General features: G+C 37.8%; 1 protein-coding gene across 9 annotated transcripts in view; it reads left to right on the top strand.

Annotated features, from left to right (window-relative positions):
• Positions 1-16,905, top strand: part of CADPS (calcium dependent secretion activator) — a 470,394-nt gene that overhangs the window by 348,334 nt on the left and 105,155 nt on the right. For 4 of the 9 annotated variants that reach the window (XM_011358442.1, XM_011358446.1, XM_023529673.1 and 1 more), the window contains 3 exons: positions 7,693-7,794; positions 9,336-9,399; positions 9,817-9,940. In XM_011358442.1, the coding sequence (XP_011356744.1) occupies positions 7,693-7,794; positions 9,336-9,399; positions 9,817-9,940 (290 nt within the window). Of the gene's footprint in view, positions 1-7,692; positions 7,795-9,335; positions 9,400-9,816; positions 9,941-12,305; positions 12,375-13,228; positions 13,247-16,905 lie in introns of all 9 variants that reach the window. The other 5 variants (XM_011358441.1, XM_011358440.1, XM_011358443.1 and 2 more) reach the window with 3 other exon arrangements.

The following is a 16,905-nucleotide window of genomic DNA, read 5'->3' as shown; positions in this document are numbered from 1 at the left end:
TCTCACACACACATACAACTATTATGATGTTATGTCTGGGGCTTTTTAAACTGTCCCTCCCCAAAAGAGGAAAAAAACTGTGTAGTAGGGATAGCTCTATTTTACCAACCTCTGAATATTGTACTTTAGTAGCAGGCAGGTGTGGATGGGGGATGACAGTGACCCCACATTCTTGGTCTCATGTCATACACTGACACAAGAAATGATTGCACTTGTGGACAAGAGCACGTAGCTGATTGGCCTTCCAGCTGTGAGCAGGTGTTGGCCTTGTGTCTAGCTGAGTCATGCTCTCTTCATTCTAAAGAACCAGTTTCACCCAATAGGAAATTCTCAAAAGAAGGAAAAAAGGCCAAACATTTCGAGTAAAAGTCTGCATCCCAAGGAGAAGTTCTATTTAGAGCTTGTATTCTAACTTTTAATGTGACTCTCCATGAGAATAGCAGAGTTTACAACTCAGACATAAAATTTTATAAAATGTGCTGAATTATCTATCCCATCAGCGTACTCTTTCAGGCCCATAACAAACCATTAAGTAATATGCATTTCCCTTCTAAAATTCCAACAGTGTATCTTTATTCTGTGGTCATTGAATTCACTGGTGAAAAATATATTTTCATATGTCACACCCTTTTCAGGGTGGATGTGATACCACAAAGTCATACATATTACTGGTCTGACCACTTAAGAGTCTATACATCAAGTATACAGGATGGAATATAAAGTCAAATTTTCTATGTTTATCTAGAAATAAAGAAACCCATATCTTCTCCTCTTAATCCTCAAAGAAAAAAATCTATATAATACCAATTTTCAAAATTGCCCATAACTAGATTTATTGGGGTCATCACTTCATAAGGTACATAAATGTCTAATCACTATGTTGTACACCTGAAACTAATATAATATTGTATGCCAACTATAATTGAAAAATAAAACATATTTTAAAAAAAGAAATTGCATACATGTTATACCATTTTTCTAATCATTTGTTAGGTTCTTGCTTCATTCAGTGCTTGGATCTAGCCTGAGCCACTTTGACTAACGTGCTTGTGTCAATAGCATCCATATTCCTGGAGACTGTTCAGTCAGGAGAGACTTCTCAATCACAACCATCCTTATATTAGACAGTCTCCAAAATTGCTGGATTATAGCTACACGTTTAGAAAAAGAGTAAACAAGTCAGTAAAGATCTTACTGGTAACATTTTTGCCATCTCCAGGCCTTTTTTTACAAAACGACGGATAGCCAACCCCAAGGAACTTCATTGCACACTTGTAATGTTGTAGAAACTGCTTGTTGTTGCATCCTATCTTACTCTTTGTGATACAAACACTTTGATATATTTGTTTTAGCAGCGTGTCTGAGCCCCAGGGCGTCAGGGCATAATTAGAAAGGGCATGGGCTGGAGGGAGAGAAGAAGGAAAGGGTAAAGCTGGGCTTTCCTAATGAAGCAGTGACCATGGGATACGAGAGTCCTAATTACAATTTATAATTAACCTAGAGATTATACAAACCATCCAGATGAACAAGCAGAGATATTCTCTTTTGAAACTATAATGCTTCGGTGCTATCTTCAATTTGTAATTATTAACCACTTGAAAGACAGAAAGGAAAATATTCCGTGCTAGGATTAAATTCAAAGGTATCATTCTGAAAGTTGTAAGGATAAAGAATTGCTGGGAGAAGTCAATTAAAATGAAAGGAGAAAGGTTGCCAGAGTGTGTTTGGTCCAAACGTTCCATTTAGGGAGCACTGCAAGGTACATTACTAAGATATTCTGTCCCACACTGGCCCTTTAAACTGTCATGTTTCTGGGCTGGAACAATTTAGTTGCAAGTAGGATTCAGTTATCGTGCTTGTTTAAGGACATTTTCATAGATCCATAATGCGGTCTGCAGGCATGCATCCATTTGGAGAGAGAGAATATATCATGTTTACAGTGCCTGCACCGGCATATGTGGACATTTGCATTTGGAGAGAAAGTATCTTCCCGCTTCAGCTGGAGTTTTACCCCTTGTTGGTAGTGATTGGAGCTTAAAGCTGGCTGTATGTAGAGGTGGACCAGACATTCTTTCCTCTTTGTGTTGAATCCAATCCACCTGGATTGGATTTTACACCTGGATTCTGCACTTGAACACCAAATAGATGCAATATCAGAACACATCAACAATTGTAGGCTTTGGATTAATTTAGTAACCTGACCTTCTTGAAAAGATATCGGACCGTCCAAATGAGGATTTTGTGGCCCAGCTATCAACATAATGTGGAGAAGTGCGCTAGCAGGATAATTAAATGCTAGGAGTCTGTATTCACCTGGGTGTGTAGGGACAGTTTAATGACCCCAAAGAGATAAATTCACTTTCAGAAGATACACTGCAGCTTGATTTCTTTCACTAGATTGTTTATACTTACTTTCAAATAGCAAAATAAAATGTTTCACACTAAAAGCCTAGTACTTAATCATATTGGATTATTCTTATAATAGACATTAATTAATAAGCTCTAGCTCAGAAGCATTTGGGGAAAGGGAAAACAGTTTGCATATCTAGTAACTTAAAGGATGGCAGCTGGGTTATGGTATTTTCAATCTGACAGAAAAAAAAAGAAAAACACAACTCTAGATATATTATTATTTGTGACATGGCTCAAGATGGGAGACTGTGAGGAGAGTGAAGATGACAGAACTGGTGCTAACCACTGTGACAAGAACTTGAAGAGCAGCCGACATGACATCTTTCCTATCATGCTGCCGAAAATGTCAACTTTGTGAAGGACAGTGAGAAAATGGTTTGCCGAAAACTTGAAAGGTGGATTCCAGAGATGCCTGCTGTGTCAGATGCGATATAGTCTTTTGTGGCCGGAGAGACCCACTTCTGGCTCCAGTGATGGCCTGCAGGTGGAAGAGCTCCCAGTTATCGACAGGGCTCCAAAAATGACTGCACTTGACCTGCATATTGTATCAGGTTTGCGAGATCATGATATACAAGAAGGGAGTTGTTAGCCAGTGCACAGTTAGGTGGAACCAAAGACAAGGGACCACATTTCCTTTGTGTGAGCCTGTGTCTGCATGTCTGTGTGTGTGTGTGTTTCTAAACCTAGGTCCAAAGGCAACAGTGCTTCCACTAAATTTAGGAGTGTGAGAAAGGAGGGGACATGTCCTGTATGAACTTATATCAGTTCAATGTAAGTAACAAAAACTAACTCTGGACCATCTAAACAAAAGGGAGTTTATTGGGATGCTGCTGGGAGCCTCAGGGAATGGGAGGGGAAAACTGGAATCCTGGCAGCTATGGGGAAAGTAGGAAAGGAGACCAAAGCAGTATTTTTCCACTCTCAACTACACATTAGAATAACCTAAGGAGCTTTGCACATGACAACGTCTAGGTCCTGCTTCAGGAAAATTGAATCAGAGCCTGCGGTTGGGACTTTCCAAAGCCCTCACACAGTTCTAAAAAGTACAGCCAAAACTTAAGAACGACTGACCTGTGAGGACAGTATAGTCAGGGCATAGCTGCTGGGACAAGCAAATTCCACCTATTTCTTCTATCCTGCATCATTTACTCACTGTAAGGATTCCAGAAAAGAGTATCAAGTTGGCTGAGCTTGAGTCATAGTACAGTACAGAGTGACCATGAAAAGGAGGAACTAGCCTGTAGAAAGGCCTACAGCATTAACAGCGGGAGAATAGGCACCTCAATTTACGCTTCCCCCAAGGGCATCCACAATGCAGCCAAGGTCATTCCTCCAGAGGAAATTCAGATGCTTTTTAGAAGTGGCAGTGGATGGTAAAAGCCAAAAACAAGCACAAGAGGACAAAAAAGGCCCCAGTCAGGAAACAAGAGGATGGGGGTGTTCAAGCTCCCAGACTTGTGTTCTGAGTAAAGATGCATCTCAGCTTAGAATCTACTAGCGAGGAGTTTAAAATCCAACTTTATTCCTCCTCTTCTTTCATTCCTTGTGACTCCTAAAAGTATCGAGAAAGGAACAAGATGCACAGCCAGTTTTATGACAATTATAGAATCACCCCCAAATGTTTCCAGAAAAACAACAACAACAACAAAGCATGGCTTCTGAGAGACACCAATACAGGTTTTCTATCTATTTTGCAACCCGCGCTGCTTGGAATGGCACCTTGGGAACAGCGCAAAAGCCACTTTTGGAAGGGATTCCTAGCTTTACAAGTGGACCGTGTACTTGGAAAAGATCTCTGGTTCCAAACTCACTCCAATGTAAGGGAAATTGGCAACCCTGAATCAAATATGCCATTTTCTTGCTCTAGGGCAGAGGTTCTAGAAGTGCGGTTTCCAAATCAGTAGCACCAGAGAGCTTGTTAGAAATGCAAATTCTCAGGACCCACCCCAGACCTACACCTCTGGAAACTAGACAGTAGGGCCCAGGAACTGGATCTCTCAAGCCCTCCAGGTGATTCTGAGGTGCTTAGGTCGGAGAGCCACTGCTCTAGGAAAAGTATTTTATTGCTTCTGTGAGAACAGTGTTCCCCCATAATACTGAACCAGGATTTTTCAGTTAGCAGCTCTATAGAAACTATATAAACCTGTACAATTAATATTGGCAAATTCCAGGGGTCACAGAAAACAAACTGATGTTTGACAGAATTTTCAAAAATAATTATGTGAAGTAAAAGAAGGATATTTTTGCTTTTTACCTGATAGTTACAACCTGTGATCTTTGACAGATCATATTCCTGCACGTTTCTTTCTCGTTTTGTAAAAAAGCACCCGCTGTTACCAGTACCATTTCAGAGCAATTCTGGAAATTACAAACAAATTTGCATTTGTTGTCAAATCATTATTTTTTTAATCACCTGAGTTTTTTTGGGGGGGAGGAGGGTTAACTCTGTACTACGCGCCTTACAGACATGAAGTTAGTTTGTTTCATTTATTTTAAAATAAAACTGTTCACACTGACATAGGCAATTAAGCAGCAAATTTAAGAAAGACTACAACAATAATTTTTAGCCATTAACTTTTTTTGAATAGTGAGATTAACAGTGTTCAGAAAGTAGTCCACGGAGAGGCTGTCAGGGAAACGGAAGTAGCTATCTGATTCCTTTAATAATTACAAATATGAGTCATCAGAAAAAAAGGGAAAAATAATCAAATTTTACATTTGTGATAATACCCTTTGTAGTGAGAATTAACTGAGAAAGCCAGGCGTGCACTAAATGTTTAATTTTTATCTTCTCAAACACAAACCTCAAAGTTGCCTTCTAATGGCCTAATTGCCTTAGAAGACTTGTTGGGTAAGGAATGAATGATTTTCTTCAGAGAGGTTTATCTTCCAATAACGGCCACAGACATCTCTGGGCTGCCCATGTTAAGCAGTTTCCTGGCCTTTTCTTGTGATATATAAACTCCTCTCTGACTTGTAAATTATAATTAATGCCGCTTTCCTCTAGGTTAATTCCCTGCTAAGAAACAAAATGTTTAAAATGGCTGCCTTTTTTCCAAATTGAGTGTGTGCCTGCATATGCCAATTGGATAAACATGTGTTCAGGGCATCAGCAAGCTGAATTTTGTGTAAAAATCCAGAAGCTACAGTTAAAGGAAGCTGTAGATTATAATAGAAAAATGAGAATTTACAACAGAAAGTGTTACGTGTATTTTGTGGGGGCCAATGAATTCATTCAGAGATTTAACTACAGATTTATGGACATTTCATGTTAAAAACATTTTTTATAGTCAACTTGTAAATTAACATTTGAAATTTCTCCAGGAAATTAGAAAATAAGGGCACATTCATAGAATCCAACAGCCTACCTGATATTTACCATTTTACCTTCTTTCTTCCCTAAGTTCAGGGGATTGTGAACAAATGGACTATAATAGGATTTTACTGTTTAGTGGTTTTTTTTTTTTCTTTTCTTTTCTTAAGATGGGGAGGGGAATTTTTCTCTCTTTTTTTCCAAGTGGGGCATTTTTAGTATTTTAAAAGACGGGAAGCTGACCAATTAACCCCTAACAGGAGGTACGTTGCTATCATTTGCCAAGTCTTTTGTGTAGTCAGACTGGTCTAGTATACAGGATTTTCCCAACTTATGCTGGATCCTTGAGAAGGCCTATAAATAAGACCATTTGTTTGGTCTCAAGATGACTTACATTTGCAAACTGAAGAATGTTCCAATAGAAGTTTCATGGTGACGCACCAATCTGCAAACTGGCTCAGGCAGTAGTCAAAACAAGTCACTACGGATCTGGGAAGCTGGAGTTTTTGAAGGGGTCAGATTATCCTACGTCTAATTTGGCACAGATAAATTTGGGCTATAAATATGCAGCCTCTCTTTATATTTTCAACTTGAATGGTCCAAACCAAATAGAGAAAATACGTGTGACCCTAATGGTGATTTAGAAACATGAGAATAGTGTCATTAAACTGAAATTCATTTATTTATGCTAGGGTTCTTTTTAGTAAAATGAGCAATTGTTTGTTAAGATTGAAAACATCGTAAGTAGTTGTTACTTTTTTTAACTTTATTGAGAGATGTGGACATATAATATATGTAAGCTTAAGTTATGCAATGAATTGATTTGATACATGTATATGTTATGAAATGATTACCATAATAAGATTAGTTAACACTTACATTCCCTTACATAATCACCATTTTTTATGTGTGGTGAGACATTTATTACCTACTTTCTTAACAACTTTCAAGTATATAATAAATTACTATTCATTATTGTCACCATGCTGGACATTAGATCCCTAGAACTTATTCATCCTGTAGCTGCAAGTTTGTACTCTTTGGTCAACATCTCGTTTTCTCCACCCCTCAGGTCATTCTACTATTCTACTCTCTATTTCTATGAGTTTGACTTTTTCAGATTCCATGTGTAAGAGAGAACATACAGTATTTGTCTTTCTCTATTCGACATTTCATTTAGCATAATGCCTTCAAGGTCCATTCATATTATTGCAAAAGGCAGAATTTCCTTTTTTTTATGGCTGAATAATATTTCATCATGTATATCATGTGCATTTTCTTTCATTTGTTTTATCAATGTCTTGTAATTTTTTACAATGTCTTGTAATTTGTTCTTCAGTTAATACATGAGTGTTAAAATTAATCTGAATATCTATAATTAGAAGCTAGAAATTGAGTCATTTAAGAATATTTAACATTGGGAAAAAACAAACACTTATATAAGGCATCTGGTTTTCAAAGCAGTCTGTGTACATAATTCAGGGATCCCAAATCTAAGCACCTATAAGAGACAGGTAATGCAAATTAGAGGTGTGGAGTAGGTGAGTGCCTGCCCTAGCTGAGGAAGATATTAGTTGCACTCATCTATTAATGTCGAGTGTTCCAAATTTTCAAGAGAATTGTATTATAAAACTTTAATAATTTTAAAAAATGTTGGCAAACAGTTCAAATTTTTTAAAAAGCTGTGAGACAAACAGAAAGTCTAGAAGCTGAAAAGTCAGGCCACTAGTTTGTACATCTTACTATTTAACAACAAATGAACGACAATTTCACAAATGTCTCCAAACAATAACCCCAAAAAACCCCATCCCCTTTAGTAGCCAGCACTGAAAAGCAGGACTTCTCCTAAGGTCACATCTATCATTGTAGTTGTTCTTCTATAATGGACAGTTTCCTCCTGCTAGAAATTTGATTTGATGGTGTCAGCATATGAGGTTCCCGTCACTTCACGACATGTCTTTTTTCAGGCCCGATGGAATCGGAACTGTGACTGTTGAAGAAAAGGAACGTTTTGAAGAAATCAAAGAGAGACTTCGCGTTCTGCTGGAAAACCAGATTACGCATTTTAGGTAAGGCTCTGGGGCTGAGAGACTTATTAGGAGGGTGACACGGGGGAGGGGTAAATAAAAGTCTTGATTTTTCTAAACCTATAAGTCAATCAGGTACACACTGGATATTTATAAATAACCGAATGGAAAAGCAAACCAATAGGATAGGGTTCCACAATAGCTAGGAGACTTTGAAATCTTAAGTTCATTTTATTTCCATCAAAGAAACAAAGCCCTCCCTCCGTGTGAAAGCTGATCTTGTTCATCAATCTACTGTTTTAAAAATCTGTTTAAAAAGTTGAACTTGAAGCTTCTTTGAGGTTCCAAAATGAAACGGTGAAAAATCCTGCTGTCAGTGAAACAGTGAAAGATCAGATCACATGAATAGAGAAGGAAGGCAGTGGCATCTATAGGAGAATCTCCACTTTCTCCATTACTTCAGAAACAGGACTTGCTGGCTACTCCAAGAAAGAAAGAAACTTGGATGGGCATTGGCAGAGTGACTCTTCCCCACACACTTGAGACAGACAGCAGTTTCAACACTTGAAACTTGTACCACACAGCCCACTTCTCTCTTGGGACAAATTAGACATTTCTAATGCTGTGCTGGTGTTCTGGACCAGAGATCCTGAAATAGTAACTCAAAAATAATAATAGCACTTATAGTAGCATAATCAATTGGTCCTTTTTATTAAACACTTCCTATCATATACAGGGCTAGGGGCTGGATAAGCGTTAACTCATTTTTTTATTCTCAGAGCAATTTTGTAAGATAGTTATTATAATCCCCCTTTAAACAAAAGGTGAACTGGGGTTGAGAGAAGTTAAGGTACTTGCCCCAGGCCACCCAGCCAGCAAGTGGAAGAAGGACGATGCATACATAGAACAGTCTGAGTATAAGTAGCCCATTTTGGTCCCTTTGTACCATGAAGAACTGTGTCCCAAACGGGTGATGACAGCCTGAAACAGTCAATGGAACTCCTAGTGGTACCTGACTTGGTACTATCTGTGCCATCAAAATCCTCCCGGATAAATCTTTACTGACCATACACTATATATGCAAGATGCATTACCAATAACAAAAAATCCACTGACAATTAAAACCCACAATCAAAGAAGGACAATTAGCAGAATAATGAATTTGCTCAAAATGCACTCTTTTATTTCCTACATTCATCCTTTAGGAATTTAAGTAAGAGTGTTTGAATTTTAGCATATTTAAACTAATTTTTAATGCTGGTCTCTATAATAATATATAAGGTCTCATTTGAGGTAACAAATGGTTTTCCTTCGCAATAGAAGTCTAAACAGAGCCTTATGCCATCACTCTAAATATTCTGTACTGCTGCAGACATTTGCAGAGTCTCTCTTTAGTCCTTATTCACACATACACATATATATACATTATATACACACATATATGGTGTGAATTCAGATTAACATAACACAATGTGACAAAATAAAAAAGCATTTTCAGTTCCTCAGAGAGAGTTGCTATAGGAATCAAATTTGAGTATATTTCATGCTAACATGGGCAGCTTGAAGAATTTTCTCTTTTTTAGGTATTGCTTTCCATTTGGTCGACCCGAAGGTGCTTTGAAAGCTACTCTCTCACTCCTGGAAAGGGTAAGAATGAAAGTAAAAGACAAATTACGTATATATCATCAGCGACATGAACATAAATGTAATGAAATACTATGGTTGAATGACCTCGTTTGTAATTGTTTTTTGAGGTTTTGTTTACCATTCATCAAATATCAAAATAAACATGAGGGAACTGCCAAAATTCTGAGCATTTTATCTCCAGACTCCAAAATAGTTAGGATGTATCGAAGGTATGCTCCTAGCCATACCCGATTCATGGACAGGCTTTGCCATCAAAACCGTGCATTGCAATTCTGTTTTCTCTTTAACAATGACTCTCGATCAATATTAAGTCACAAAGATGCACACAGCTAATTTTAAACTTGAATTCTTTAATAAGTAAAAATGAGTAACAGATTTGGTTGAACCATCTTAATAATCTTTTTTTTCCACCTAAAGGTTTTAATGAAAGATATTGTTACCCCAGTGCCACAAGAGGAGGTAAAAACAGTCATCCGTAAATGCCTAGAGCAGGCTGCATTAGTCAACTATTCTCGGCTATCAGAGTATGCCAAAATCGAAGGTAAGGCTCCCTTCTGTCTCCATTTTTTTTTTTTTTTTTTTTTTTTTTAAATTTGGTATACCTCCCTGGGAAAGTCTCTCTTTTCTGACGGGCACCAGAAAACAGTGATCCATCTGAATATGTTAACTTGAAACTTAAAAGCACATGAAATGTGAAAGCTTCCTTGGCTATGGCCAAATAAATAAATTAATGAGGCATTCAGGAATCAGTCTTTGTAGGGGAAGAATATTGAACATGGGATATTATCAGATAACTAAGGTCCTTCTGAGAGTCTGTGTTGGCCCTAAGTTTGCTTGTGGCTATTGTTTTTCAATGAAAGATGTTCTATAGGATTGCTACCTTCTTTAAATAGAGGAAAACAATGCTGTTTGTTGTCCAGTGTTGATAGCATTAGAAGTAAAACAAGAACTGACTAAAGCAACTGTTAAGATTTTGCTTAACTCTTTCCTGTCCCTTGAACTTTCAAAGGGTTGTCTTTCATAGTATTTCAAACCTGATGGTAGGTTAGTGTCCAGCCATCTCTGATAGCCCCTGGTTTGCTTTAGATCTCATTCATTCTTGTGACTTTAGACCTAGGGTGGTTGTTACCACTGCCTTCTCAAGTTTTAGAGAAGCAGTCATTGATGACCAAGTAATCATCCAAAAGGCGCTTTGAATAAAGTCTACTTGAAAAGTTATGGTTCTTTGGGACCTATTCATTTGCAAAGGTATTAATCACTTTTCATTGTTACCCTGTTGGCTGCTATAGGGTGATTTGAAAACCACACCCAACTTGACCAGTGGTGTAAGTGTATAAATGTGGAAGTTCTGTGTGCAAAACTCAGTGTGTCCGCATTCTGGAATCTGATGTTCTCTCACATGTGCAACACCTGACTAAGACCAGCAAATGCCCATTGTCTGCCTTCAGGACATGACTTGGAGAAAAAAAAAAAAAAGACCTAACCAACCACCAAAACCCATCACTTACCCTGCCAAAGTCCTTGTTTCCTTAGAGAATTAGGTTAAGATCATGTCAAATTCACAGTGTTCTGTACATTACATGTCCTTCTTCTCTCAATTTTGTCTGTCTGACAATGCAAATTGTGTACCAGTGGTAATGAATTCATTGTTATGCATCCAGGGAGAAACACTTAAGAATTGGGCACTAAAAGGATGTTTATCAACTCTTGACTTGGTAATGAGTGACTAAAATAAAGGAACAAGAAGATCGTTAAAGGGCTATATTAGCAAATAATTGTTCCAGCATTTACCTTCCCAGGACATAATGATTGGTTGGATTTGGTAATGTCAACCGGATACCTAATAAATCTAGGCAAGGCCAGAGATGGGATGGGATCAAGAAACGGTCGGTTGCCATGGCTGCTGCCTCATAGGTCTTGGTCTAGCTATTACTAGTCTTTTGGTAAGATCTGCTCTCTTCTTTCAGATAAATATATCCAAAAACAAACTTTAAGATCTGTAAGTAAAAATGCATTCATTTCCAAAGTAGATCAGCTGGTATGTAATTTCCTTTTGTGCCTCAATTCTTCTTGGTTGTGTTAATTATCTTTCGCACTGTGACTTTTAGGTCTGGGGATTCTTTGAAGAAACCAATCTTTTTTTTCCAACTCTCTTTTCAGAGAAGTACCTCATTCCACACTACCTGCTCTCTTTGCTTCTCTCCTTCTTTGTTCGTGATTGGCTCAGCCACTTTTTGACATTACCTTTGCAAAAGTGGCTGTGACACCAATTTCAAAGCATGCTGGGATTGTTAATTCGGACAACCCAACATCCTCTGGCTGCATGTATCAGGTTTTCTTTCATGAACATAGTCCACCGTAGGCTGAGACATTGCAGCTTTAAAGATATTACTACCAGACAACTTTCTTTTGCAAGGTTCCGATCTTACACTCAGAAAAGAAATCTTCCATTTTTACATTTGAGCCCCTCTGTGAACATTAACAGCTTAGTTCCCTGAGAAGTTTGGAAAGAAGTTGTAGTAATATTGCTGGAGACTATGTTTATGAAGAAATACCTCAAGAGCCTTAGATACTAAAGTCTGAAATCCTTAGTATCTTGGAGCCTTAAATCAATGAAATTCTGTTTCCCTTTACTCATGATGTTTTTGGTCATTGTATTCTTGCAAACAATTCTAAAGAGACGTGTAAAATCATAGTCACAATCTCTCTCGTGACTCACGGCATGCTGAATGGTTAATCCAGTAGATCTCCAATTTTGAAACTCCTTTTTCTTTTATCCCGTGTTTATCCCAAAATACTCTGTGGCTATTTTCCTTTGAGCTAATGTAACGTTTTCCTCTAACCTATGACCTTTAACTCTTTACCTCTGACCTAAGCCTCTTGCATGCCCAAATCCTCTTTTATAGGGAAAAAGAGAGAAATGTATGAGCATCCTGTCTTCTGCTTGGCCTCCCAAGTGATGGATTTAACCATTCGTGAGTACCTACCACCTCCTCGCCATGCTGTCTTCACTCTTTCTGTTTTCATTATTTCAAGAAAATTCAGATCCAAACCAACTCACTCTCCTTGCTTCAAGTTTTTTAGCATTGGCTTGTCTGTTGATTCTGTCTGTGAAACCCAGTGTGAGAAGTCAAGTCACTTTTTATCAGCCTAAAACAGGTTAGACAATTAAGCCATTTGTTTGTGATAAACTCAGATTTGTCTGTAAGTTTTTTAGTTATTCTCTGTCTGTGACCTGAATGCATTTTTACTTTGCTTGTGTGTAACCCCAATTTGTAAAGTGCTTGTCACTGGTACACAACCAAATGGTAGCAGCTCGGCTGGGAGCAATGTGTTAGGTATCAGATAAAGGACAGTTGGGGCAAAATCACGCCTTCTTTTCCATGTTTAACATGTTAAACTATTGTGGGTATAAGGTCCATTTTCTGTAAAAATTAGATCTTATTTGCCTCCTGTCTGTTCTCTTTCAAGCTGGGAAGCTTTTCCTTGTTCTCTCGAGATTTTGACTTGTCCTTGTCCTCTAAGCTTTGGCTAGAACATATGACTTAATTGTCACTTGGAGAGTTCGTGTATGTTTCATAGCTTGATTTCACATAAACTTAATTTTACTAATTTTCTATTTGCGCAGCATTTTCCACCTCTGTGAAGGAGCCTTTTTTTGCTGGCCCCCATACTTCGGGGCGGTGGGAATCCAAGGGCAACCTTTTCTTCCAATACCATGTATCACACATAAGTGGGGGGCATTTTGGTCCACTTGCTCATTAATCCTGCATATGTGTTCTTGTTTCTCTCTCTCTTCTCTCCTTGTCGTGCTCTCTCTTTCAAATAGAGAATCAAAAGGACGCAGGTGAACCAACTGTATATGCATTATAAACTATCAGGACTGCTGAGTTCTATTTAGTTTTCGTTTTTGTTTTTGTTTTTGTTTTTTTAATAGCTCCTTAATGTATGTACTCCCAAAGACTGATGTGGAGTTGCAATAATACTTAAGGAGTTAATTTGTGCTGTCTAAATATACCTCATGCCCATTAGATGGTGACCTTTATGGAGTAGAATTTCTGTAAAGGTATAAGCTTTGAAGGAACAGAATTCTGGTTTGCTGCAGAACTTCATCGGTTTCAGGATTCCAGTGATTTGGCCTCATGTGCTTTTAAAAATGTTACTGAACCAAACTAATCTTCCTTTTTTTTTTTTTTTCTGTTTTCTACCTATTGAGAAGTTTGTGTTCTTTGATGAATGTTTATAAGCCAAGACAGAGAGAAGTTTTGTTTGTGTTGTTCTCGTATGTATATGTGATGAGGCAGGATGCTGCACAGGGTGACTCCACAGGGGCCCTTGCTGGAAGTTTCATGAGATGAAAGGCCTTAGGAAGTTCTCTTCTTGTTTAATCCACATTTTCTTCTTGTTTAATCCACAAACTTCTAACGTATTGTGAGGAAAGCTCTGACTTAAAACTTTAATAAATATATAGTATTCATTATCATTTTTAAGTTCTGAAGGATTTTCAAAAGATAATTATAATTTAACCAAAATTAAACAAATTTTATTTAATCAAAGTTGAATATATGTCAGATCAACTCAGAAAGCATTTCTGAGCACATGCCAAGTACCAAGCTGGCAATAAATATTTGAAGACTCGCGAACCTATGTTCAAGACACATGTGACTTTCTCTCCCTGGAAGGGAAGGTATTCTTTCATTTATTCACTCCCTCATTAATTCATTCATTAGACAAGTGTTTAATGAAAGAGCCTATCATAGTGCCAGGTATAGTGGTAAAAGCCAGGGACTATATAAACAAGAGAAAACAGCTGTTAACCTTATGGAGCATATGGGCCAATGGGGGTGCATAAATGTAAATTACAAATTAAGTATGTGGCAACACCAATTGGTAGAGTTATGTATAAGAGGACTTGGTCAGAAAACCATGGAAATCTTCACAAGGTGGGGTAAGATTGAACTTCATCTTGAAAGATGAATTGGAATCAGTGAAAGGGAGCTGGTATTGGAAAGTGGAGGTGCATCCTAGATAGAAAAAGTAACATTTGCAATTATGTAAAACCACAGAGTTAATAAAAATAGCTAGTGCTTATTCAGTGTGTATTATGTACTTGGTATGACTATTAAGTACTTTATATGTATTAACTCATTTAATCCCCAAAACCCCTTATGAGATAAATTCTACTATTATTCTCATTTTATAGATGAGCAAACTGAGACACAGAGAGGTTAAATAACACACTCCTAGAAGAATAAGATGGAGCCAGAATTGGAGCCCAGGCAGAGGTCACACTTTTCATTACTCTGTAATTCAAAGCAGTTGCAAAACAGGGTGTAATGATGGTAGTACTGGGTGCTGATGATGGCAATGTAAGCAGGAGGCAAGATCTCAAAGCCTTTATATGCCTCAATAATACAAAGTTCAGACTATCTCAAGGTCCAAAATTTCTTAACCTGGAATCTATGCCAACTTTTGCATGCATATAAATTTTTCAAAGGAACAGTTCCACAGGTTTCACTTTCCAAAGGAGATAGAGACCCACTAAAAGCTCTTTAAGTAAGGAGATGGCTTGGTATTTGCACTCCAGAAAAATCATACTGGCAGTGATGGAGAGAAAGGACTGAGGAAGAAGAATAGAGTAAAACTGGACCTAAAAGTTAAGATCAAAGCAGAGATGGGTTTGAAGCTTGATATTTCTGAGGCCTCTTCTAGGCAAACAACTCTCAGCCACCATCATAATCATAATTACTTCCTTCTCGACCTTTAAATTTTTTTTCCCACCCTCTCTCTACCTTTTCAGTTTCCTCAGAGGAAACTTAGCACAAATACGTGGATGGGTATTCAAAACCAACTGTGTGGAGGGTGGCAGGGCACAGCTGGAATTACACAGAATATAAACAACTATGGAGTCCCTTAGTCAGAGAAACTGTGAGACTCTGCAGGTGGCATTTTGGTGGATTTATGCTTTCTGTCTGGTGACATTATTAGGAGTTAAATGTTCAGATTAATTATAGTATCTCAAAAAAATATAAACCACTGCTACTCTATGAAAGAAAAGTTGTAACTCCTGCACATAAATCTATTGTTTTAAATACCTTTCCATTTAAACTATCAACGTTCTGAACCCAGCAAGCTTTGAGAAAGTCTACAATACTCTTGCTGTTTTAGCTCATTTCTTGGCTAAATACTTGCATAATTTTCTGAGCAGCACAACAATTTTAGTGGAACTTGAAATAAAACAATTTTTCCTTCAAATATACAAAATATTTGCAAAATTATATATACACACGTGTGTGTGTGTGTGTGTGTGCGTGTGTGTGTGTGTGTGTGTGTATACAGAGAGAGACAGAGAGAGAGAGAGAGACAGAGACAGACCACTTATGAGGTCAGGCAGCACTGTGCTAAGAACTTTACAGAGAGGATATGATTCAATCTTTACCTTAGTCCCATAGAGAAAGCTTTATTATTGCCTCTTTTATAGATGAGGGGGCTGAGATTCGGAGAAGATAAGTGATTTCTCAAGTAGGACTTGAACCCAGATCTTTCTAAATTCAAATGCCATGCTTTTTTGTCTCTTTCCAACATGCATTTTTTTTTTTCAGCTGATGTGGTGGGCACTTGGACAATATCCATTTATCCAATGGATAAGTTTAAAAGTACTTATAACTTTTAATCCAGGAAGGCCACCAAAACTCCAAAAAACAGAACAATCCCTTCTGGGATCCGATCATTGCCCAAATCTTTCCATCACGAAGTCTTCCTGAGGGCAGTTGAGATTCCCTAAGATTACCAAAGAACTAAAGACTTTTTTTGTTCTCCAATTGACAGAAACCTTCTAAAGCAACCCAAATACATTCAAAGGATTTCTAAGCGGATTCTATAGTGTTGGGGTTCTGTGTCTTTTCCTATCTCCAGTCAAACTTCCTACAGGTCCAAGGCCAGTTGAAGAAGAAGAGACTACTAGCCTTGCAGTACTCAAACACACAGTACAGCGCCACCCACCCAAGAGACCACTGAGAGCAAATCTCATCTCACCAAGACCCAAGCCCTTCTGAAATGAGGACCATCTCATGCTTCCTGTCTTACACAAGGGACTAAATGTTTCTCTTTTCATCCTTCTTGTTTCAATGATGCATACATCAGGGTTTCTAAGCCCAAATTATTTGTAGACTAGTACCTCCTCTATACTTCATAAAAAGTGAGGAAGACAAGGAGAAACATGTTGCAAACACTGTTGTCGCCAAGGAAGTTCTCGAAGGAAAAGAGGATGTGTTAAAAACTATGCCATGAACCAATTAACATGAAACCAGTGTCTCTTCTACTAGAAAAATGACATGATGCTGCTGCTGATGATGGTGACAACTGTCACTTATAGAGAATTTAGTATGTGTTAAGTAGTTACATGCATATCTCATTTAATTCTCACAACTCTGTGTTTTATTACCATATTTCATTGAATCTAAAAAGCCATCAATTATAAGATGCACCATTAATTTATGTACATCT

The sequence above is a fragment of the Pteropus vampyrus genome, unplaced genomic scaffold (assembly GCF_000151845.1).
Source record: "Pteropus vampyrus isolate Shadow unplaced genomic scaffold, Pvam_2.0 Scaffold41, whole genome shotgun sequence".
Taxonomy (NCBI): Eukaryota; Metazoa; Chordata; class Mammalia; order Chiroptera; family Pteropodidae; genus Pteropus; species Pteropus vampyrus.
This window is presented reverse-complemented; position numbering and strand designations above follow the sequence as displayed.